This window comes from Brachypodium distachyon, chromosome 4 (assembly GCF_000005505.3).
Source record: "Brachypodium distachyon strain Bd21 chromosome 4, Brachypodium_distachyon_v3.0, whole genome shotgun sequence".
In the NCBI taxonomy this organism is placed as follows: domain Eukaryota; kingdom Viridiplantae; phylum Streptophyta; class Magnoliopsida; order Poales; family Poaceae; genus Brachypodium; species Brachypodium distachyon.
The window spans coordinates 15908386-15931169 of NC_016134.3; the positions used below are offsets into that span (position 1 = coordinate 15908386).

A 22784-nucleotide genomic window follows, 5' to 3' on the forward strand; every position below is an offset into this window, starting at 1 on the left:
GGGCGCCGCTGCACTTGCACCACCACCCCACGGAAAAAACTGCACGCGCCAAGTCGCCGCACGCGAATCTCACACCCAATTCCCCGAGGACCCCAAGGGGAAACCCTACCCATTCCTCCCCACGGCGTCATGGCGGCGCCGCCGCCGGAGTTCGTTGAGGTGCGGTGCGCGGGCTGCGGAGAGACGCTGGAAGTGGATCCTGGCCTCACCGAGTTCGCCTGCCCCGACTGCGGGACCCACCAGGCGCTACCGCCGGAGCTCATGCCGCCGCCGCCCCGGCGCCCGCGCCGGGCGCTGCCCATCCCTGGCCGCGGACCTGCCTCCGCCGTGCCTGTTCCCGTGCCTGTGCCTGTTCCTGTGCCCGCTCGTATGCCGTGCGAAGGCTGCGGCGCCGTGCTGAGCTTGCCGGCCGGCATCGGGCGCTTCGCGTGCCCTCTCTGCAGCGTTGAGCTCGTCGTCGACGATGGGAGACTCCGGCTCTGCCTCGACTCGCAGGACGCCGCCACAGTATCTGTCGTGGAGCCGCCCCCAGCCGGCGCCATGCCCTCGTCCCCTTACACACGCCGGCGGCAGGAGGTGCGTACCTGCCTACACTGTGTTTTCACCTTTTTTGATTGGCATTATGGATTAATTTCTTTGTCATCTGACATACTATATGACACATGGTGGCGAAAATAGAGCTAACGTAGCGAGTTGCACAAAACTGTCGTAGCATGTTAATTGTACTGTGTGTTATGAGCTGCAGATTTTCTTGATTACCTATGGTATGAAAATGTTGCTTTTATTTCGTCTGCATTTGAACCATTCAGAAGTTCTCAATACTAAAAGAAAGTTACAAGGGCGTTGCCATTATGTTGTAGTCACCTGGTCGGTACAAACCATTCACAAACTGGTTATCACTTACTCCCTCCGTTCCTTAAAAGGTGTCATATTAGCTTTCCTTAAGACAAGGCTTTGACCACAAATTACTATGTCAAGGTGTACTTTATATGACATGAAATTAGTATCGCTAGTTTCGTTATCAAAAGTACTTCATGATACTTGTGGTTTCATGTCATATAAACCATACTTTAACATAGTAATTTGTGATCAAAACCTTGTCTTAATGAAAGCTAATATGACAGTTTTTAAGGAACGGAGGGAGTACGAGTAGTTCTGGGGAATCTGGAATTTGACTTGTTTCACCCATCAATAAACGAGTAAATCCAATTAAGGATCTCTGCCATTCAATACGGGCAGCCCATTCAATACAGGGAGAAATTAGAAGTAACCTGCAAGTTCCATATTTTTGGAGGGTACAAGGCAGGAAACCCAAGATTCATGCCGATTACTTCCAACTAATAGCCCTGCTTCCACTAAGAAGATGACCCACTGGAATCCGCAACACGCAAAACACATGAAAACTCGAGGCCACCAACTAGCAAGCGGCACAAGGCCCTCCTTATTGCCATCACATAGCATTGAGCGCCTTCCTGTTGGCGCTACCCTTATCCTTCCTTGCTTTCTTCGCAATCTCGAGCAATTGGTCACTCGTCTTGATTACATTGGCGTCAGGGCAGCCTTGAACAGGTTCACGAATTCCTCACAGACTCTGCTGTCACAGAGAACATTGGGCTCCAAGATGCCGCAGACAGTAGCGAGCAGCTCTTGCACCACTCACACATTCTTGTCTTGGCTTCTGCATGTCAATGTGGCAGATGTAGGTACTAAGATTAACAGAGTCTAAGTTAAGGCCTGGCGGACCAGCATAAAAAGAGATTCAGCGAGGAGGGTGAGAGGTAAAGAAAGAAATGTAAGACGCAGAAGGTAGAAGTGATACATCATTTTGAAAGCCAAGAGTCTTGATTTACCAAATTCAGTTACAGCCATGTAGCTATATTTCTCCAAAGGGTAAAACATCATATGCGCTTACAGTGTTTGAGCGGCCATGTCGTCACAGTGTTGGACAAATCATATTGGCTATTATGAACGTTCTGCAACCGTCAGAAACCCTTGATACTATTTTCTGGCAATCAGGGCGTTATGGAGGCGTGTAAACGAATTATATGGTGCAAATGATGGCAAGCCTCCTTCACTGCATCTACTTAGCATTTCATGTTTAATGATGACCACCAGTACCAAACTATGTAACTGCAAGCACCATAAGGCATATCGTTACATTAAGAGTACAAAACTGAAAGAGGATTGAGTCAAATATTACATGGTATGGGCTCTGAAAAAGTAGATAATGCTTCTATGTTTTCTTGATAGACTAGATTGTCATCAATTTTTTCATGATGCTTTCTCCTAGGGGTTTGCCATTAAATTTAAACCATTATTGTTAGGCTCAGCTTGGGGTTGCTGAACTGTGCTGTGCTGAACTTAGTTTATAATCTGCTGTGAGAAATTACACACGAAAGCAGGCAAATGTTGGTTAGCCAAATTAAAAAATAGGCAAAAGCCGGTTAAAAAAACTGGATTATCATAATCCACCTCAATGCCAAACTCACCTAAGAGAATATTTAAAATCGTCACGAGAAAGTGATATCAGTAAACATGAAGCTGGAAACTGAATGTTGAGAAGTTGAGATTAACATTACTGCAATTGGGGAGTGACTATAAGTTGAAATCTCTTATGTTACTTTCTTATTTGTTTCTGTGAATCAGGTTCAAGTAGAAAGGCATGACCATCCAATTCGCTCTGAGATGCTGGCACAATGCCCCAGTCTGTCAGTTAACACAGAGGAGACACCCAGTTCACTTAGAGCAGACACCCGGATGACAATACACAACATGTTGGCACAAAAGGAGCCCCCTAACCGTTCAGTTTATAGAGCAGAGTCACGTATTGGGCCACCCAATACAACATCTATGATGTCTATTACAAGGAAACCGAGATTGCAAGCTGGTACTGAATCTATTATAGGTTTGGAAAAAGTACAACCAGAGCCTCCCATTCAGGCAAGCTACACACCACAGGCACAAGCCCGACCTCTCAGTTATTCATTTCGTAGTGACCATCCTGTTGTGGGCGTTGCAAGTCATCAACATCAGAGAAATGAAGTATGTAGTACTATGGAGCAGAAAAATATAGATGATCCTTCGGATGAAGCTTTGAATGAAAAGCAGACACAAGACAAGTATCAGTGTAAGGCAATTGAAGGGAACCCAAAGAGAAAACGGAGCATCAAGAGTGCCAATGGGAAGCAGAAGGGGGAAAATAAGGGCTTGACGAGTTACCCAAATGATGGGCTCCATCTTAGGCGTAGTAAGCACTTTACAAAGCAGTCGGAATATCCAGGTAACAATGAACCGGCCCAGCAGTCAGCTGCATCTTCAAATGAAACTGAAACTGATCAAACTGATATTGACAGAATCATTGCCGATCTGTGTCCCAGTTCATTGCCTCCTCACCAAATGCCTCGAGCAAGATCAAATGAATTGGATAATATTGAGGCAACCATTCTAGAAACTTCTTCAAATCATTGTATGCCTCAAGTTGAACAGTTCCCACACTGCTACAGCCAATTGTACCCTCCAGAGGATGGTAGTCGACCCCAGCTTGATAAAAGTGGTGAACAAGTGCGGCCACAATCGCCAGAGGTCATGGATGTGCAACAGGTACATAAATCTCCAGATGCTGCTGTTTATTCAGAGCAAGCATTGCAGGAACAGGTTGATTTTCCTAGTTGAAATGAGCATCACTTTCTGCAATCATTTTGCCACCTCACTGCAGTTACCAACTACCACTCCACTGCCCTCCACAACTCTTCCCAGCACTTCCTTATGTACCAACAAGCTGGTCTCTATCTCATTCAATTCCGTGTAGATTACCACACACATACAGTCCTGCTCCTATGAGCTCATGGCAACCTTCCAGTACCACAATACCAACCACCAGACTCCCAGGTCCCCCCTCCACGTACACCCCTGTTTGTACATGTTTACTTTGAGTGATCTGTGCTCTTTTGAATTTTAATCAATCCTTATGCGCAATTAACTGTGACAAATATTATGAATGACTTCTAGATATCAAATGTATCTAAGTACTTACTTTATTTAGGAGGGTGCACACTGCGGCAATTGCCTGTTAGGATCTGATCGAAAATCATCTGGTAAGCGAAGGGGACGTCCACAAAACTGCCCTACGAGACTGATTGAACCACGCAGGGAAGTTGACAGGCCCATTCTGACTCCAAATAATATTGAGTATGTACATTGACAAATTGCTAAAGTTTTTATTGCATTCAATCTTCATATACTTGACAAGTAGACTCATCATGACAGCAACTGGGACGTCAACCCACCTTGTCCTAAGGTGGCGTCTACCCTTACTATTCTTATGAAGCAGAAGCACCCTGGGTCAACCTATCTGCTGGTTGATCAGAATGGCGATGTTCCGCCTGATGGGGAAGTGGTTCACCACTGGCACCAGTATCCTCCAGAGATGAGAGCTGCTGTTTTGAATGAATTTCTTGTAAGTAACAGAATACGCATAGAAAACAAAAAAGTTACCTTGAGTTCACCTACACATGATGGCAAAAAAATGGCATATCAGACCTGAAATAATTCACACTCATACATTCGTCAACAAAAAGTGCACTTGCAAATTTTGGTGCATTTTGTGTCATGTGCCAGAATGACAAAGATGAGTGGTAAGTCAAGATATCAACTATATTTGCACCGTTTTCTTTACGGGACACAAAAACTTGCATATTTTGGCTATTTGGTTTTTTGAAAGTGCACATAGTACTCACCACTTACATACATATCATGTGTGATCTTTTTTTTTTTTGAATTTCCATACATGTTTTTTCTCAGAAAGGGTGGATGTGAAATAGGGTGCCAAATGCCTGACTCAATATATATGCTTTAGTACAGATATTTGAACCTATTGATCTTATTTTTTAATTCTTGCAGCAACGCTATAAGTGGGCCCCTGGCCGAGAAGCAGACTGCCTGAAACTATTTGAACGCAGAGCAGTAAGACAGTTTGCTGGCATCCTATGGGAAGAGAAACGAAGGGTTAGAGGAGAGTTGGCTTCAGTACATAAAGCCAAAGAAACTTCAGGAGCACATAGGTCAAATAGACGCACAGGGGTAAACAATGAAGATGCTAGAGAAGAGCTTGAGGATCAGCAGATAACAGCTAGAAGTGAGGATGATGACCCATTACAGTGGAAACCTTATCCCCCTGCTTGGTTGTATCCAAATTGGTGGGAGAGATTGTGTGAGCACTGGGCCAAAGAAGAAGTCTTAATGATGTCTTCCCAGAACAGGAAGAACCGGCGCTCTGGAGGTCGTGCGTTTCATACAACAGGTTCACGCAGCTTGGCCATGCACCGCCAGCTTATGGTAAGATATAGAGACAGATTCCTTTCATTAAACTCATTCCAACACCTATTGCTGATTCTGGTCGAATTGATAGGTTATGGAAAATGGTGGGGAGATGGTGTCAGAACTCGAGGTATTCAACAAGACCCATAAGCTTAATGGTGGCACAGGTGAATTTATCAGTGAGAGAGCAAAGCGAACTGTGGTATGTACTCAAGTTGTATCCATCGTTTAGAATGTAATATCGCTGCAGCATGCAAACTGGTTTGATGAGTAAATCAAATGGCTTCTGGTCTGTTGCGTCCACCATACTTTTTCAGGAGGGCTTCAAGAAGCGTATGGAGGAGGCTGGTGATAAGGACATAGATCCCAATCTTGCATGGGTACAAGAAGTCGGTGGCCGGAGTCGTCGAGGGAGGTATTATGGCCTTACTGGTATAGTTGACAAGGCCAAGGTCGATGAATTGGCGAAGTCTGTTCCAGGTTGTTCTGGTGAACAAGGCCAGGAGCAGAAGTTCACGCAGGAGCAGGCGCAACAGATGATTAATCAGGCTCTGCAAGGGTTTAATGAAGCCTGGGAAATTAAGTTTAAGTCCCTGGAGCAAAGTGTTTATGGCATGCCATTGTTAGGTGTGCATCCTGAGGTACAGGAAAACTCAGTATTAGGTTTCTTATTGAAATTATGGCCAAGATTGATCTGATGTATTTATTTGCAGCATGGTCCTGGGTCTTCTGCGTCTGGAGGGGCTGTTCAGGACGAGCGTTCCACACATAAGGTAAATGATCAAGTTGTAAACTTGCACAATATTCTCCATCTCAACACTAAAATAAACCTGTCTTGTACAAATTTGCTGTAGATTTTAAGAGCAGCAAATACGAAAATAAAAGCTCTATACCATCTGAACCTTTCAAACTGCATAATTGGGATCCTTGGTAGAAAAATAATGTCAACAGCACTGAGTGTTTTGCAATTGTCGTGAAAGGTCCATAGCTACAAATCTGAGCATTAAAGCAAATGGTAACTGTTTCCGCGACTACACATTAAAACAATGGAAGGTATCCTAGGTTTAGTATGGTTCCTAAGCCAATCAACTTCAGACTTACTGAGGACTCCCTTTTGTAGCTTGTTCACTGGAGCAGCCATGAATGTTATGATTTTATGGTGTTTTACAGGTTTTGTCAGGCCCTCAACATGGTGAAAGATGCCCATCTGAGAGGCATGGCGACAACAATAATGACGAGGAAGCTATGTCTACCAGCGTTTGAGCTGCACCTGTAAGCCAATGCTGTTTCCATGTGCATTGTGCTGTATGAATGCTGAACTTCTAAGGGCATTTCACCGACATAAGGCATAAGGCATATATCGTCAAGATTCAACTATGAAGGTAGTATGCCCCATTTTTCTTTCTCTTAGTCTCAGATATTTTCTTATTGTGCACTGAGAACATGGGTCAGGTACTCAGGTTACGCATGTCATTGAATAAGAGGAAACCACAAAAAAGGAACAGGGGCGATGCTTGTATTATGTCCACAATTTCACTTTGCTATTGCAAAAATAACAGCAATTTTCTCCCTTCTCCTATTTCCTGGAACCGAATGGTTCCATGATACCTCATACCTGCAATCATGGTGCCTAACTGCTAATTCAAAATCCAGAATAAACTGGCCTTGTGAAGTAATTGGTTTTCCTCACTCAATTTATTTTTTGGTGCTCTTGTAACTTGTACCACCTGTTTTGTAGACTAATTTTGGTTCAGTTCCCTTACTGTTTTTGTTTTGTGAACCTCAGAACTTGTTAGGAAGATGTTTGTTCAAGCCTGATCTTCCAATCTATGTTTTGTACGTAGTAAATACAACACATAGAATTAAAGCATAGCATTGTCCAAAATGTAGGGTTCTTTAGCCGCTGAAGACAAACAGTTTATTGATATAAATTTTGGAATTTTTGAAGTCCAGAACCATTAACCCGTTATGTATAACTGTTTCTGTGCTTTCAGGAACAAGCCAAGTCTGTAGTCCAGCTCCGGAGTAAAAGATTACGACATTTGCTTGATTTGTGCTGCCAAGCTGATCTTAGAGATTGTTTATCACTTTATTGCTGAGTAAGTACATGCCCGATGACTGGCAAAATATGTGTTCTATTGTGGGTTGATCTCTTGCTGTTGCAGATGCCTGCCTGAAGAAACCTTGTAACTATTATCTGTTTTTCCTGGGTTTCTACCAAAGCCATGGCTACACTGGCATTTTGCAGAAAGCCATGTGCTCAAGCTTTATTGCAGTATAGAAGGTAACTTTGTAACTTTGTAGGCTGTAGCCTCATCATTCTTGAGCAGTGCATAACTTTCATTCTCTGTGTGAGCTTCAAATCCGGGTAGTTGGACATCCACAGTATTTCGAAAGAATCCAGAAAACATTTTATTCAAACAGAAAAAAAAACCCACTCAACGAAGTAAACTAAGAAGTTGTCACATGAACACAAGTACGTTGCTAGTGGATAGGCTGGAAACGAATTAGTCTTCGTGTATTTTGAAAATGCAACCGAAGCAATTTTATTATGTGAAATTTTGCCGAAATTGATGAGTCTGGCCTCAAGCACGAGATACACATTTTAATCTCTTAAGTCCTGATTTTCAAAAACATATCGTTTGCAGTGTATCTAACTGATATTCCCCTAGAAACAAATATCCCGATAATTGCAGCTCTCAAGTCCATAAACTAGAACAAAAACCACATCATATCAATATCTTCTCCCATAGTTCTAATTACCAAAGCTTAAAAGAACCTGTCATGGCCTCAATGAGGTTTGTCCATGCTACTACAGTACTACGTTAGCAGAAGTAGATAGCATTTCAGAAAACATTGCTAGCTTCTTCTAAGAGAGGGTGTCCACGGAAGGCACGACCGTCCTACAGCAGGGGCAGTCCGGCTGGATGGCCAGCCAGGGGAGGACGCAGTCAGAGTGGTACCGGTGGGAGCAGGGCAGCCGCGTCACCCGCTGCCGCCGTTCCCAGACTTCGTCGAGGCACACAGCACAGACGTCGGCCTTGGACAGCGTCCTATTCATCTCGGAAGAGCAACCTGTCGTTATCGGCAATGCTGGAGCCGTAGAGGGGGACCTGAACTCCGTGCTGGCAGTCAGGACCTGCTGCTGTTCTTGCTGGATGTTCTGCTGTCTGGAGCTCGCTCCCTTGTCCCGTGTTAGCCTGCCCCACCTGTGGTGATTCAGCAATAAAAATGAAGCCAATTGTTAAAACGCAAAATAAAAATCTGCATAGGATCTTTAAAATAAAAACTAAAGTTTTAGTCTATTTTGCTATTTCTAATTCAGAATAATGCAGCAGAACAAAGGGAGAATACACATTAATGCATTCAGCCAACTTGCAAGTTCAACCATGCGCAAGCAAGTAGTTCAAGATTGGTCAATATCTCAGAGTTCAGACTTATAATCGTCTTAATCTATGCTTAGATAGTCTCTCTTGCGTATTGGTAATCAGAACGTTGCAAACTATTTGCATCATATGGTAACTATAAACTAGTACTGCAATAACTTTTTTATTTTGGCAGAACTCTGGAAGCTCAACTCATGCTACAATTGCCATTACTTGATGAACTGACAATACAATACTCTGTGTAAACAACACTACGACTGCAATCCCTGTATCACGTGACATACGTGGTAAGCAACCTGAAACCCGCTGGTGATGTGCAAGTCAAAAACCTGGAAAAAGGGGAGACACGCCTTTCTTGCGTGGATGCCATTGGCCTAAATTCCGGGAATCATGCAAACCGAACAAGAATAAAGATCTGAAGGCACAAAGGTGGAATTCTCCACAGATGTGCCTGTAGCGAAAAGTTGGCAAGGGTGATGCTGCCTTCCAACTGGTTTGGCTAGCTTTTAGCAAAAGCTAAGTCAATAATAAAACCTCCAGGAATTCTCTGTTTTAGTAATAACCTTGTGCGCGGTGTGTCATCAAGCAGATGCCATTTTCAGCTGTTCAAGCAGTATTGGTGCGCTGAACTTATGTTATTCGCGCACGAATTCATGCGCACGAATACGATTAAGTTATTTTACGTTTTTAGCAATTTGTTGTGAATTAGCAGCGGCTTGTCAGGTTGTCTCCCGAACTAGAGCCTTGGCCTTGGATGATTGGATCGGCACGTAGATTAAATCAACCGAGATCGCTCGCTAAACACACCATTGCTGGCTAGCTAGTACCACAAGATATCCCCCTTTCCCATCACTTGATAAAGAGGGAATGAATTAAGAGAGAAAGGCATGGGGGACAGGGGAGGAGCTAGCAAACCTGGACGAGGAGGAGGGCGCGGCGGCGCCACGGAGCTTCTCCTCGAGCCTGATGCGGGCCGCCAGCGCGGGCCCCACGACGCCGGAGACCGCCTGCGCCGTCGCCCCCAGCTGCTGGTGGTGGTCGCCGCCGGCCGCGCCCCCCACTCCGTCGCCGCGGTAGTGCACGCGCCGCCGCCGCGCGAGCTCCACGCCCGGAAGCATGGTCCTCCTGATTTCCTCACCCCCAATTCCCCCCACCGCCTGGATGGAGAGTTTCCTGGCTGTGGCTGCTCGCCGCTCGCTTCTCTCCCTCCGCGTTCTGGAATCTGGAGGCTGGGCTAGCTTTGGCTTCGCGCTATAGCGGTGGCTTATGTGGTGGAGGAGCTAATCGGTGGAGACGCCGAGTGCAGGCAACGACGAAACGGGGACTCGTTCGCGCGGGTACCACAGAAACTGCAAGGAAACAGCCCCCGAGACGCGAGTGCCCAAAGAGGATTCCATTTGACTGGCGTGACAAAATGACAATTCGGCTCTACCGTTGTTTTTCTTTTCCTGCTACGTGGCATGTTAAGTACAGTACGGAGTACGAGTCATTCTTTCTTCGTGCTAGGCCCCGCTGACGCCAGCTAGGCTGACAGATCACGCCACCAGCCTACCACCTGGCAACGGTGGGGCAGTGCAGTGGGGGCGGTGGCCGAACAGAGGGAGACCGATGTTTTCTCACGCCTTCGACTCTTTCGGAAGAAATTCATTCAGAAAATTATGTGCTAGTTATAGTTGTCACGAAAACAAACAAAAAAAACTATGAGGTTGGATGTCACGGAGACTTTTTTTTTTGTAAAAGGTAGGATCCAGAAGGATCCCTGGACTTTGCAGAAAGGACCCTACAAGGGGACGAAGAAACACAATTGGGTCCTCGGCTCCCAATCGGAGATCTCCTCGCCGTCGCCGGGGACTACGCCACTTGGAACGACGAGGCCGTCGCAGCAGGCTTGTGCGACCACCAGTCGGGAGTTGAACTGCCTCCAAGTTGGCACTCTAGCCAGGAGGTGAAAGGATGGTCGCCCTTTGACCAGCAGATGCAGTGGCACGACGGGAGGCGGCAGCCGATTGCTGTCGCCGAATCTCCTCCACGGTAGCCACCGCTGATGAGCTCGACCACAAAAGGAAAGCTTCAACCCTCCTCCTACAACTCGCTGAGGAACCACCTCCATGGTGACTGCAACAGCAAGAGGAGGAGCCGAGAACTTCCTGCAAAGAGAGGACTGCGATATTATTTTGGAGGTTGTCGACGACCATCTCAGCAGCGACCTACCATCGGTCACCGCTGGGATCTCCGTCGCCAAGCGCCGCCGACCGCTACTCGCCCACGGTCACGGACCTCCTCCTAACGGCATATCGCCATGCCCCGGCATCAAGCCGACGACCCCTAAGGGGAACCTAGCAACTACGGAGCACCGAGCACCTCCCCCATCCCCTTTTCGACCGGCCTTGTCAGCGGCAAGGGGCTGGGATCGGGCCGGGCTCCAGTCTAGATCTAGGGTTTGTTCTCTGAACAGTAGGGAGGGGAGGGGAGAGGAGAGAGCGGCCTTGTCACGGAGACTTTGGAATTACATTCAGAACAATCTATAGAAAAATAAGTCCTATGTATAATTTCAAATCCTGCAAATCAAATGAGATTTGTATAAGAAAAAAAAATCCTTAGGGAATAGAATCTTCCTTGTGAAATCCATTTGAATCAAAGAGGTCGTTAGCTATACACGTGATTCTTTAAAAGAAAAAGAAACTGGCCCTGTGAGGTGAGATAAGCCCATCTAGAAACTCTTAACCGGGGACATCACACAAACTCACGGGGCAGGTTAAGCTATCAATTACCTTTGGGACAGAGAAAAAAAATTGAGTTAAAAGGTGCACCTTCTTAGAGGTAGCTTTGAGATGACGAACAACCGGTCTTGGGGCGACCACATATCACACATATAATGTTTTGCAATATCGACATGGCTCAAATGTTGCAAGGTTTTTGTGTGTTTCTAACCGACCAATGTTACAAATATGTTATAAATAACTTGCGAATAGTCTTCGCATAAGGAAAACGTTGCAAACAAGATTTTTATGTTGTAACCTCGATCTGTACATTCTGGATTAAATTTAAGTCAAATTGAGGATAAGGAGATGACCGTTCGGATAAAACTATCACTGGTTGACATTTAGCCCAGCCATTTTTATTAAGAGATAATTAAGTGGCTTTTTCACTTGTCAACTATTGCAAAAGTGCTAACTTCATCCCTCAATTATTATTTCATGCAAACTCTCAGTGTGCAATACCCGGTAAATTTCGTACTCATGTTTATTTAAGGTGATCAAATGACCTGACGTGGCAGATTGAGAGTTTGGTTTCTTTGCCACGTAGCCGGATGAAGTGACAAATTTTTATGGCCCTGGCAACATCCCCATCCATCTCCCATTGTGATGGTAGGCTCCTGCATAAGCTCATTTGCCTACGTGGCAAAAAAAGTAGTCATCAATCTACCATGCCAAGTCAACTCCGGATTTGACCATTCTATACTGGTACGAGGATGAAAATTATTCGATACTGCAAGTTAATGAACAAAATTGACGCTTTAACATTAGTTGTGAGGGCGGAGCCGGTATACAACCCAACAACGCTTGGGTTGAGCTGAACCCAGTAGAATTCTTCAAACTTTCATTTGATACATCATAAATAAATAGAGTTGAACCATTGATTTCCTACTCTGGCTTCTCCACTGATTTGGCTTCTCCACTGATTTGTTGAGTAAACTTAAAACCTTGGGACGGCTCACGGGCTCACGGCTGACAGTTGCCTTGAACTGAGACTCTGAGAGCGATGTGTGCTGAACTGCTGATGCAGCATGCAGGTGTAGTCAAGAAAGAAAATAAAACCAACGTGGAACGAGGAGGTGTTACGAAATGGAAACCGCCGGAACAGCCGAGCTTCTGTTGTTCTAGACTTCGAGTCGACTGATCGAGTCGCCTTCTCCATCCGTGACACGCCATCCCGTTAAAAACCACCAAGCATAAAACCCCCTTCTCGCTCCCCTTCTCGCGTGCGCACCTGTCCCCCTTCTCCCTTCCCTGCCACGCGCGCGCCGAGCGTCTCGTCTCTCGCTTCGCTTCGATCCTTTGCTTCCCCCTCCGGGCTCCGGCCATGGCAACGGCGGCGCAGGTGGTTGGGGCCGACGGTGAGATGGACGTCGCGGCGATGGAGCGGTTCACGGCGGCGGCGGGGCTCGCGCGGCTCGGCCTCTCCTACGCCGTCGTCTCCATCTTCGGTCCCCAGGGCAGCGGTGAGTAGTACCCACCCAGCTATCGGCTCCTCCATTTGGGGTTTGTGAGGAGCCAACGTGTTAGTAGCGGTGATGACAAGTTGAGAGCGATAAAATCGGTTTCTGCTTTCTACCCAGGCAATCAATTCGAAAACTCGTCTCCGCCGTGCGCATGGTTTGGTGATTTCGTCCTGTAGCGGCGCGCGCAGTTCGTTGCGTTTCCTGTAGTCTAGCATGATCGCCTTGTGTAGTACGGAGTAGCAGCAGTTCTGTTTAGGCAGTTCAATTTGAAAAAAAAAAAAACTGACGCCAGCTGTTCTGAATTCCTGATGGCTACTTTGTTCACTTACCAGGGAAAAGCACCCTGCTCAACCGTCTCTTCGGGACAAGCTTCAGGGAGATGGATGCCTTGAAAGGAAGGTAAATACTGTCCACACTTAACCGCCTGCGTGGTGTCTTCTCTTTTGTTGTTCGATTCGTTCCGGTATGCAAGCATGTGTAACTGATTGTGATGATAGATGCTGCTTTTATGTTTTTTTTGTTGCTGCTGTTTCTGCCAGGAATCAGACCACCAAGGGAATTTGGGTCGCCAAGGCTGTTGGCGTTGAACCTTTCACTGTTGTGATGGATTTAGAGGGCACGGACGGGAGGGAAAGAGGGGAGGTGATTTTTTCTTGCTACTTGCAAATCTGTTCCGTGTGTAGACGATCATGAATACATTTGTGCTTTCATGTTACTTTCTTTTGTGCTAGGTAGATTAATTTGTTGTATGTTCCTCGTTCCTTAGCATCCACGGTGTCCTCTGCCTTAACTTTTGATGAATGTACACAAAAGGAGTACTACGTGAGTGCTAACATGACGGGAAGAAAATGGCTGTGATTTCACATGCTGCATTAGTGACCTTATTAACTCTTATTGGGATCTGTAGCATTTATGCTGCGTTCCCAGTACAAAATGGAGGTCATTACTCATTAATACCCGTGGTTGCATCAAGCTATAATTGCTGTTTTGCCACTTCAGTACAACTAATTGGCCATTTTCTGCATCCTAAATACAAGCAAGTGATTCAAAAATCTATTTAGAAATACAACCAACTTATACGTTCACACTTGGCCAGTTGGCCTCTTTGGCTCTATCTGTTCACCTGTGACAGTTTGAGCTAGGATTTCTAACATTATCTTAGAACTACATGTTATCCCACTTCTGACCATAATTTTTCACTTCATTTGTCGGTGATGCTCTTTATCTTTTTATCTCCTTTTGCACTGATTGGTATTGTCAGTTCTCTGTTGGGCTACATTCTAGAGACGACTATTTATTTATTTAACTACCTTGTATTCATGCAGGATGATACAGCCTTTGAGAAGCAGAGTGCCCTTTTTGCTCTTGCAGTTTCAGATATTGTAATGATAAATTTGTGAGTTGCCATGTCGTTTAGTAATTATATAACTGGATTAATCTAATGATTATAGAGCAATTTTTCTAAACCTTTTCATGTGGCTTGGTGAATGCACTCTGTAGGTGGTGCCATGACATAGGCCGAGAACAGGCTGCTAACAGGCCTCTGTTGAAAACAATATTTGAGGTAATCTTTGGTTGCAATTAGAAGTACTTATTTTGGCCGCTTACTCGTTTTAGTTTCTCATGAGATCCTTGTTGTTTCTATTTGAGGTTTTGATGCGTTTATTCAGCCCTCGCAAAACTACACTGCTACTTGTGATTCGCGATAAAACAAAGGTTTGTACAGTTCCAGAGGCTGAGATACACAATTTTGTTCTTCTATTTTGCAGTCAGAAATATGGATGGATGCAGGCAACCCACGAATCCTGCATATAAGTGTAGCTAAAGCCTAAAGTCAACCTTATACAAAGTTCTGGTGGAAAATTGCACTAGGTTGACTTTAAGTATACTTATATGTGGACTTGGCGGGTTGCCGGCTTGCATCCGTAGTCAGAAATGCTTAATTTATATAGAGAGCAGAAGAAAACTCTACCCCATCCTCCGCATCAATGATGCACAAAGACATGCTTAATTTCTACGATTTTGTTACTATTATTTTCCTTTTCTTTGCAGACTCCCGTAGAGTATCTTGCCCAAGCTCTAAAGGAGGATATTCAGAAGGTTTTCATGTCTTGCTTTCTGCCCATCTTATTTTCCCCTTTGTCAAATTGCAGTACTTGTAATTTTTCTGTTTGTACCAGATATGGGATTCTGTTCGCAAACCAGAAATCTTCAAGGAAGCTGCACTAAGCGAATTCTTCAATGTAAGTGATGAGTTTTACTGAAAGTGGAACTTCTGTATATCATCTGACATATATTTTCTGCAAACATAGGTGGAGGTCACCGCTTTGTCAAGTTATGAAGAGAAAGAAGAACAATTTAAGGAACAGGTATATTGGAAGATAACATACTTTGCTTTCCTCTCGTAAACATCACAAAATTTTCCCACCAGTTGCAACCATATTTAACGTTAGAAGTTTTGTCTGTGAGAACCAATATCTCAATCTAGTCACTGTTTTTTTTTTTTTGACAGAGAAGACGTTCTAGTGTACAATTTCATTTTTTTTACTTGCAGGTTGGGAGACTCAGGCATAGGTTTATTAATTCAATCGATCCAGGCGGTTTAGCAGCTGACAGAAGAGGTGTGATACCTGCTTCAGGTTTCTGTATTAGTGCACTGCAGATCTGGAAAGTAATACGGGAAAATAAGGATCTTAACCTTCCTGCTCACAAGGTTCGGTTATTGTGCTTTTTCAATGACAGCAATGTGAAACAACTAAAAATTTCATTATATCAGAAACTGTACTTCTCATCTTTTTCCGTCATGTAATTTATAGGTCATGGTTGCTACTGTTCGGTGTGAAGAGATTGCAGATGAAAAACTTGAACATTTTATTTCCGATAAGGTGACCTTCTTCTTATGTAATAGTTCTATATATTTTGGTAAGTAGGGACCATGGGAATGAATTATTTCCCTCTACAGGGTTGGTTGGAGCTAGAGGCAGCTGTAATTTCTGGTCCAGTACCAGGATTTGGATTGAAACTCAGTGCTATTGTTGATTTTCATCTATCAGAGTAAGTTACTCACTAGTTCTCCTAGCAACGTTCTTCTAAGTAGTTAAAATAATCACAATCGCTGTGGTAGGCTGTCCTGATCTATGATGCTCCATCCTTGATTAACATATACCGGAACTCGTTAATTTTACTATGTGCTGTTCATCTGCTTCAGAGGTGTAATGCTAAAGCATTTTCCTTGCACACAGCTTGTCTGGGTGTTTTTTTATAACTCTGAGATTCTATATGGTGTGATTTATGTAATGTACGGAATTAAGTTGGTACCCAACATATCAATCAATTGATGTACCTTATTCCTTAATAATGATTTTCTCTATGCTCTTCTGTCTACTTGATGTTGGTCATGACTGTTAGTAGGACAAGATGCCATATCCTCTTAAAACATTTTGTTCTATAAACTGGAACAGGCATACTATGAAGGCATATATAGATTTTGATGTTCACATTACTTCTAAAAGTCTGCCGATCATTTGTACTGTGCCAATTTTTGAGGTTTGCACTGTATATTCATCTGGTAGAAATCTGCACAGACATTTTTCTCAATTTTGATGATTTCCTTTTCTGGAGCCTTTTCTTTTGGTATGTGATTTAGCCGACTTTATTTGGATGTTCTGAGTACTACAAAGTACAAATTCAGCTCCACTGCTATTTATTCACTGCCTCTGTTTGTCCTCAAAAGCACATGAAACAAATGACCTTGATGTTTATTTAGTACAGTCTGAACTTGCTGCATTTTTTTGCAGGTATGACACGGAAGCCATGTACTTCGACGAATGTGTGAGAACTGCTAAGCGGCAACAGTTAGAATCTGAAATTTTAAACGTGAGTAACACATTTTGGTTGTAACTAGCTTATGACAATTTCTTATGAGGATGGCTATTCAATCTAGATGAACATGTTCTTAAGAATTAGTGCTTGGGTTATGACATTTTGTATCAATGGTCGACTTTATGTGTGGGTATATTTCAGTAACAAGTACGTTTTTTGAAACATCTTAGTCACTCAGTTTTATTATCTTTCTTGGTCCTAGTAAGTTAGCTGCAGTTGGTTACTGCATATTTACGACTGCTATAATACGAAGTACTGGATCTTTCCATTTTTAGAAAGGATAGTTTCTACTTGGAAATGAAAATCTACAACTCCTACTTTATTTGTATTCTTGGTGATCACTTGTTCTGATGCATTGCAGCACGCATACCCTGCGTTTGAGACAGTGATAGAACACCTGCATTGCACAATCCTCAGAAAATTCAAAAGTGACCTAGCACAATCATTAAGGAGTGGTGAGAGATTTGCAGCATCAGTTCGTCACTGTGCCCAGTCTTCAGTAGTAGAGTTTGAGGCTGGATGGAGAGGTAAGCCAACAACTACCTACCTCTAGATATCTTGGAACAAAACCGTGTAGCCATATTTGACCACTGTTCTGTTGTCATGAGTTTGTTATTCAATTAGTGATGCTCTTTTAGTTTTTACATCATTAATGATGTTATATTGATGAATGTTGGTGCATTGTATTGACATGTTACAACTTCGAACCTCAAAACCCATGCAGTATTCTGAAAGCTGATTTTTCATGTTTTCGTACTGGATCCATGGTTTCTAATGAACGTAAGTTTTGACGCGGGTTTTGGCTCCCAGGTGCACATGCCCCTGAGATGAACAGTAAAATAAAATAAGAATACTTTAATTGTCGAACAATTATTAATTCTTTTACACATAGATGCACTTGTGTCCTCTGTATGCCTGTAAAATTTCATGCAAAAAGAACATTTTTGTGCCTTGTAAAAAAGACAAATCCACTACTCTAAAAAAGCAATTTTTAAAAGCAGCAAATCGGTCTTTTTACATAGGACATAGAACTTACTCCCTCCGTTCCATATTAATTGGCGCGGATTTAGTACCAATTGATATGGAACGGAGGAAGCATCATTTTTCCATGTAAATGTATAAGCGTATAAAATACACGGACATGTACATCTGTTTTCACATTTTGTTGACATTTAGAATGTTGATTTTTTTTCACCAGGGAGCACGTGCTTCTAGGCACCACTTTGAATTACCGTGTTTTAACAACCTTTTGCACTTCGAATTCTGTGAGTCTTTGTTTGTTTATCTTCTTGTTGTAAGCACTAGTTCTCATGCTTGTTCCTGCATCTTTGGCACTGATCAGGAGCCGCATCTTTATCCATTTTTCTCTCAAGCGTGCACCTAACTGCACGTGATTTGTATTACTAGAAGAAAGCACTCAGAATAGTCAAATCTTTGCTCTTGTGTATCTACTATCTATATCGATGCCATTTGCATTATCTCATACATGAACCTTTAGCACGGCCTTTGCATTATTTGGGAGGCACATCTTTGTCATATCGTGTATGCTTTTAAATGTTCAATCCTAATATTACAGCTCATTCAGTAGATATTGAAAACATTAATCTGTATCTTCTTCTTTAATGATATTGTTCGTATGTTAATCTCGATATTCCTACCAAGTACATTAATTTTTTGGCCAATTCCTTCTTTCTTTTCGTGCAGATGCAGTAGTTAAACATGTGGACTGGGATGTTACGAATGTTAGGAACAAACTGCAGCAGAATGTAGAAGCTCATACAGAATCTGTTCGGCGTGCAAAGTTGGCTGAACTAAAAGCTACTTATGAGGTTATTTTCCCACTCACCACACAGTAAAGTCTTTAGTCTCCAGCATGTTCTCCCACTTCTTAATACTCCCTCCGACTCATATTACTTGTCTCAAATTTGTCCAAATATGGATGTATCTATGTTTAAAAAACGTCTAGATACATGTAATATTTTGACAAGTAATTCCGGCGGGAGGGAGTACAAGAATGTTCCTGGAATCCTCAGTTTACAAGTTCTTACAATGATTATTGTTTGTAAGACGTTACGTTCTCATGCTTTCTCCTTCTTCATTGAATACAGAAGAAGCTGTCTGATGCACTTTCTGGACCTGTACAATCAATTCTGGAAACTGGCAAGAGAGACTCTTGGGCATCTATTAGGAGAGTATATAGGCGTGAGACTGAAAATACTATATTGGCATTTTCGAATCACCTTTCTGAGTATGAACTAGACCAGACAACTTCTGATGAAATGGTCATAGAATTAAGGGGACACGCAAGGAGCACAGTAGAAAAGAAAGCGAGAGAAGAAGCTGGAAACATTCTTATGCGTATGAAAGAAAGGTAAAATTTGATTCCTTTGTTTGTTGAAGGAGAAATTAGGACAAAATGGCTTTATGTTCATGGATGACACTACCATCTTCATATTGTTAACATCTTTACTACCTGCTATATTTGATTTATTTATAGGTTTTCCACTGTGTTGAGCCGTGATAAGGATTCGATGCCAAGGACATGGACAGCAAATGAAGATATACGCACAATTACCAGAGAAGCACGCTCAGCGGTATTGATACATGTGTCTTCCGGAATCATTATCGCGACTGTCGTGGGTGATTCCCTGATCTATGATGTACATGCATAAGAAACATAATCTGGATACCATCTTCACACTGCAGGCTTTAAGGCTTATGTCTGTAATGGCTGCCCTACGGTTGGAGGATAAACCAGATAAAATAGACCATGCTCTGATGACTTCTCTTTTAGATGGACGACCACTGTCGCAGAAAAGGAGCATTGAGTTTACTTCTGATCTACTTGCTTCAAGCACGTGGGAAGAGGTGCTGCCACTTAATACTTTTATATGGTCTACAAGGCACAAAAGTGAGAAATAAGTTGGATCATTCCTATGTTTGTACAGGTGTCACCAAAGGATACATTAATCACACCATTGCAGTGTAAATCCATTTGGAGACAGTTTAAAGCAGAGACAGAGTATGCTGTTGCACAAGCAATGTCCATGCAGGTAAACTTTCCTGACACATTTTCTCCTCCAGTGCTTATCCAAAGTTAATTGCTTGATTTTGTATGAGGAACTTCTGAACACTAACCTTGACAGTCTTAACTGTTTCTATTTCAACTTGTTATCCTTGTTTTGGATCATTTATTTCTTGCATTTTTTGAGTTAATTTAATGGTACCCCTATCCACACTTTGTGCTGATGAGGTTCTTCTAACTCAACTTGCCTACCAGGAAGCACACAGACGCAGCAATAATTGGTTGCCGCCTGCATGGACCGTTCTGCTTCTCGCTGTACTAGGGTTCAACGAATTTATATTTCTTCTTAGGTAAATTTTTTCACTGAACTAAAGTAATTATGATTGAAGAAAAGGATTTATCATTTTACTTCGGTGACATATTTAATGAGGGTCTGCCTATTGTTTTTCCTCAAAAAAAAAGGAGACATATTTAATGAGGGTCATTTCTCTTGTCAATGAGCAGGAACCCTCTGTATATTCTGGGGCTCTTTCTCGGCTTTGTGCTATCTTATGCTGTATGGCTGCAATATGACATTACCTCTTACTTCCGCCATGGCATGGTAAGAATCTATGCTTATCTTTGCACACAAATTAGGTCCCGGGGTAACTTTAATTGCCTTAAATCGATGCTGGTTGTACCATGAACACTTGTTTTTCATTAGACAGCTAGGGATTCCTTTCTTGTATTTCTGCTTAGTGCATTTCAGTTCAAGCTTCACGTAGTTTCCAACTTTCTGCCATGTGCAGTTATCTGCCCTTCTCACAGCGTCAGCAAGTCTTCTTCCGACAATCATGGAAATCATAACTGCGATTGTCAATATGAGCCACAACAAGAAGCAATCTTCACACCCATCTCGTCGGCCCCCGCCGCTCCACGCTCAAAGCTTCAGGAACAATACGTGTCAAGACGCTCAAGTGCACTATCATGCTTCTCCTGACTCACCCTCCTCGGTGGACTCGAACAGTGGCGAGAAATCTTCAAGCAACTGACAAACATATTACTGGAAGAAGCACTTCAGTCTTCAGGTATACTTCGTTGCTTCTGTAGCTTGATGTGTAAATTGAGTATCCACTGCAGGATCAGTTGTAAAGTTCGCAATACTTCAGTCTTCAGGTAGACTTCGTTGCTTCTCTGTAGCTTGATGTAAATCGACTGTAGTAGGATCAGTTGCAAAGTTCGAAGTTCACAATATGCAAAGTTCGCTATAGCAGATATATTTGCATGATGTAAATCGACCGTAGGATCAGTTGCAAAGTTTGCAATAGCAGATTACTTTGTGGTAGTATATATCAACTGTAACGTTGGTGATGGATGTTCTGTGTAAACTGGAACTGTACATTACACGGCAGGACACCCTTTAATGTTTTCCATAAAAGACTGGGATTGAGTAAAAAAGAAAGGTAGGAGCTATACCTTATGTATATACATCCGTGTAGGTTTATATCATACACAGCAGGACACCCTTTAATATTTTCTCAAAGAACGACGTCCATGCATTTTGAGTTTTAATCAACAATCAGAACAGTGAGAAGCAGAACAGTGGCAGAGTTTACTTCCTGTACCCACTTGTTGTTTCATTCTAACCGAATAATATATTGTGGGTTCAGATCCTCTACGGTACTAGGCTACTAGCACTACTGCACACGCCCTGTAGCTTGTAATATCTGCCGTATACTTCCAATCAAGGCTAAGAGCGTAATATGACCGGATTATAGCACCATAATTGAATTTGCACACTTTGTACCGTAGTAGAGACGTTTTTTTTTTGACGCTTTTCATTACTTAAGAAGGAAAGAATTAATTACAGAGCAGCCAGGAAGCAAAAAGCTACAGCTAGGCAATTACAAGATCAAACACCACGACTAAAGCTAGAAACCAAACCATAGGCACAAGACAAAGGGGGGGGGGGAGGGGGATCTTCCAAGAGAGGAGCTCGTCTGTGATGAGTCTGATTACCGAGTTTTGCTTGGAATGAAAAGACCCTTTGATTTCGCTCAAACCAAATTTGCCACCAGCCAAGCGTGATAGCAGTTCTCAGGTGCGATGTTTGGTGGACTGGCAGCGACGATCTTCATCAGTCCACCAATCGAGGATGGAACGCCCGGCTAGGTAAGGAGGCACAAGAATTTGGACATTCAACTTGGATAGTAAGGCATCCCAGAATTGAGAGGCAAAGGAGCATTGCATAAAGAGGTGTCTGGCGGTCTCCGGCGTGGTGCGACATAGTTGACAGATCGGATTGTGAGGAATACCTTTGATGGCCAATCTATCCGTTGTGAGGCATCTTTCAAGGGCGACAGTCCATGCAAAGAATTTTATCTTAGCCGGGATTTGGGTTTTCCAGATTAGGGGGGCAGCACTGCAAGAAGTTCTTCCAAGAAACTGAGCACGATAAGCTGATCCAGCTGAATACAGACCCGAGGGGTGAAATTTCCAAGTTATAGAGTCCTCGATGTCACAAAGAGAGATATTTTGAAGGATGCTCCAAAGAAGGATGAATTGAAGGAGGATCTCATGCGTTGGCTGCCTTTTGATATTGCAACTCCAAGTATGGTTTGCAAGAGCCTCTTTAATGGAAATTCCTTTTGCCCGGGAGTGCATGAACAGGTTTGGGAAGCGCTCAGCCATCGGCTACCCTTGAAACCAAGGATCTCTCCAAGAAGAGCAGAGAGAACCATTTCGTTGAAAGAGGTGGCAGCATGGAATAGAGCCAAAGTGCACTGGTCTTTAGCAAAATGCAAGACAAACTCTTTGTTAGGACCACCCCAAGCACTGAACAACCATCTAACCCGGAGTGCTCTGCCTTGACATGCAAGATTAGGAATGCTGAGGCCTCCAACTTCCTTTGGCGCGCAAACTTTTACCCAGGCGACAAGGCTTTTCGCTCTGACCGGCTGATCCGTACCACTCC

At 43.4% G+C, this 22784-nt stretch overlaps 3 protein-coding genes across 7 annotated transcripts; 2 read left to right on the top strand and 1 right to left on the bottom strand.

Annotated features, from left to right (window-relative positions):
• The first annotated feature begins 10 nt into the window (after positions 1 to 10).
• On the top strand, positions 11 to 7664 carry LOC100831762. Of its 4 annotated transcripts, XR_002966064.1 has the most exons (11): positions 13 to 576; positions 2647 to 3600; positions 4043 to 4188; positions 4267 to 4456; positions 4900 to 5334; positions 5408 to 5518; positions 5634 to 5957; positions 6030 to 6089; positions 6487 to 6698; positions 7311 to 7415; positions 7482 to 7664. XR_002966064.1 is itself a non-coding variant. In XM_024462941.1 (9 exons), the coding sequence occupies exons 1-9, from the start codon at positions 130 to 132 to the stop codon at positions 6577 to 6579; spliced, it is 2760 nt and encodes a 919-aa protein (XP_024318709.1). In that variant the 5' UTR covers positions 13 to 129; the 3' UTR covers positions 6580 to 6699. The 4 variants fall into 4 exon arrangements, 2 of the variants coding, with proteins under 2 accessions (XP_014758602.1, XP_024318709.1); XR_002966063.1 differs by having other exon boundaries at positions 7311 to 7662; XM_024462941.1 differs by lacking the exons at positions 7311 to 7415; positions 7482 to 7664 and having other exon boundaries at positions 6487 to 6699.
• On the top strand, positions 7532 to 21283 carry LOC100832066 (protein ROOT HAIR DEFECTIVE 3 homolog 2). 2 transcript variants are annotated; one of them, XM_024462942.1, is made up of 22 exons: positions 7532 to 7600; positions 13257 to 13323; positions 13464 to 13566; positions 14250 to 14320; positions 14425 to 14488; positions 14575 to 14640; positions 14977 to 15024; positions 15105 to 15167; positions 15237 to 15293; positions 15479 to 15637; positions 15741 to 15809; positions 15887 to 15978; positions 16722 to 16800; positions 17168 to 17333; positions 18511 to 18635; positions 18915 to 19177; positions 19304 to 19400; positions 19513 to 19674; positions 19755 to 19859; positions 20087 to 20181; positions 20336 to 20432; positions 20620 to 21268. In XM_024462942.1, the coding sequence occupies exons 2-22, from the start codon at positions 13304 to 13306 to the stop codon at positions 20860 to 20862; spliced, it is 2244 nt and encodes a 747-aa protein (XP_024318710.1). In that variant the 5' UTR covers positions 7532 to 7600; positions 13257 to 13303; the 3' UTR covers positions 20863 to 21268. The 2 variants fall into 2 exon arrangements, with proteins under 2 accessions (XP_024318710.1, XP_003575926.1); XM_003575878.4 differs by lacking the exon at positions 7532 to 7600 and adding an exon at positions 12673 to 12924 and having other exon boundaries at positions 20620 to 21283.
• Positions 7941 to 10109, bottom strand: LOC100828635 (probable E3 ubiquitin-protein ligase RHY1A). The gene is made up of 2 exons (XM_003577375.4): positions 9618 to 10109; positions 7941 to 8525 (listed from the first exon to the last, which is right to left on the bottom strand). Exons 1-2 carry the CDS (start codon positions 9818 to 9820, stop codon positions 8186 to 8188), a joined length of 543 nt encoding a protein of 180 aa, XP_003577423.1. The 5' UTR covers positions 9821 to 10109; the 3' UTR covers positions 7941 to 8185.
• Positions 21284 to 22784: the final 1501 nt, after the last annotated feature.

Bases quoted from the DNA above. Each gene is read 5' to 3' on its own strand.
- LOC100831762 (XM_024462941.1), top strand. From the start codon at position 130: ATGGCGGCGCCGCCGCCGGAGTTCGTTGAGGTGCGGTGCGCGGGCTGC. The intron at 3,601-4,042 runs GTACATAAATCT...TACTTTATTTAG, and splicing joins AGGTCATGGATGTGCAACAG to GAGGGTGCACACTGCGGCAA. The intron at 4,189-4,266 runs GTATGTACATTG...TCATCATGACAG, and splicing joins CTGACTCCAAATAATATTGA to CAACTGGGACGTCAACCCAC.
- LOC100828635 (XM_003577375.4), bottom strand. From the start codon at position 9,820: ATGCTTCCGGGCGTGGAGCTCGCGCGGCGGCGGCGCGTGCACTACCGC. The intron at 8,526-9,617 runs GTTTGCTAGCTC...GAATCACCACAG, and splicing joins GCGCCCTCCTCCTCGTCCAG to GTGGGGCAGGCTAACACGGG.
- LOC100832066 (XM_003575878.4), top strand. From the start codon at position 12,786: ATGGCAACGGCGGCGCAGGTGGTTGGGGCCGACGGTGAGATGGACGTC. The intron at 15,638-15,740 runs GTTCGGTTATTG...TGTAATTTATAG, and splicing joins TTAACCTTCCTGCTCACAAG to GTCATGGTTGCTACTGTTCG. The intron at 19,178-19,303 runs GTAAAATTTGAT...ATTTATTTATAG, and splicing joins CTTATGCGTATGAAAGAAAG to GTTTTCCACTGTGTTGAGCC.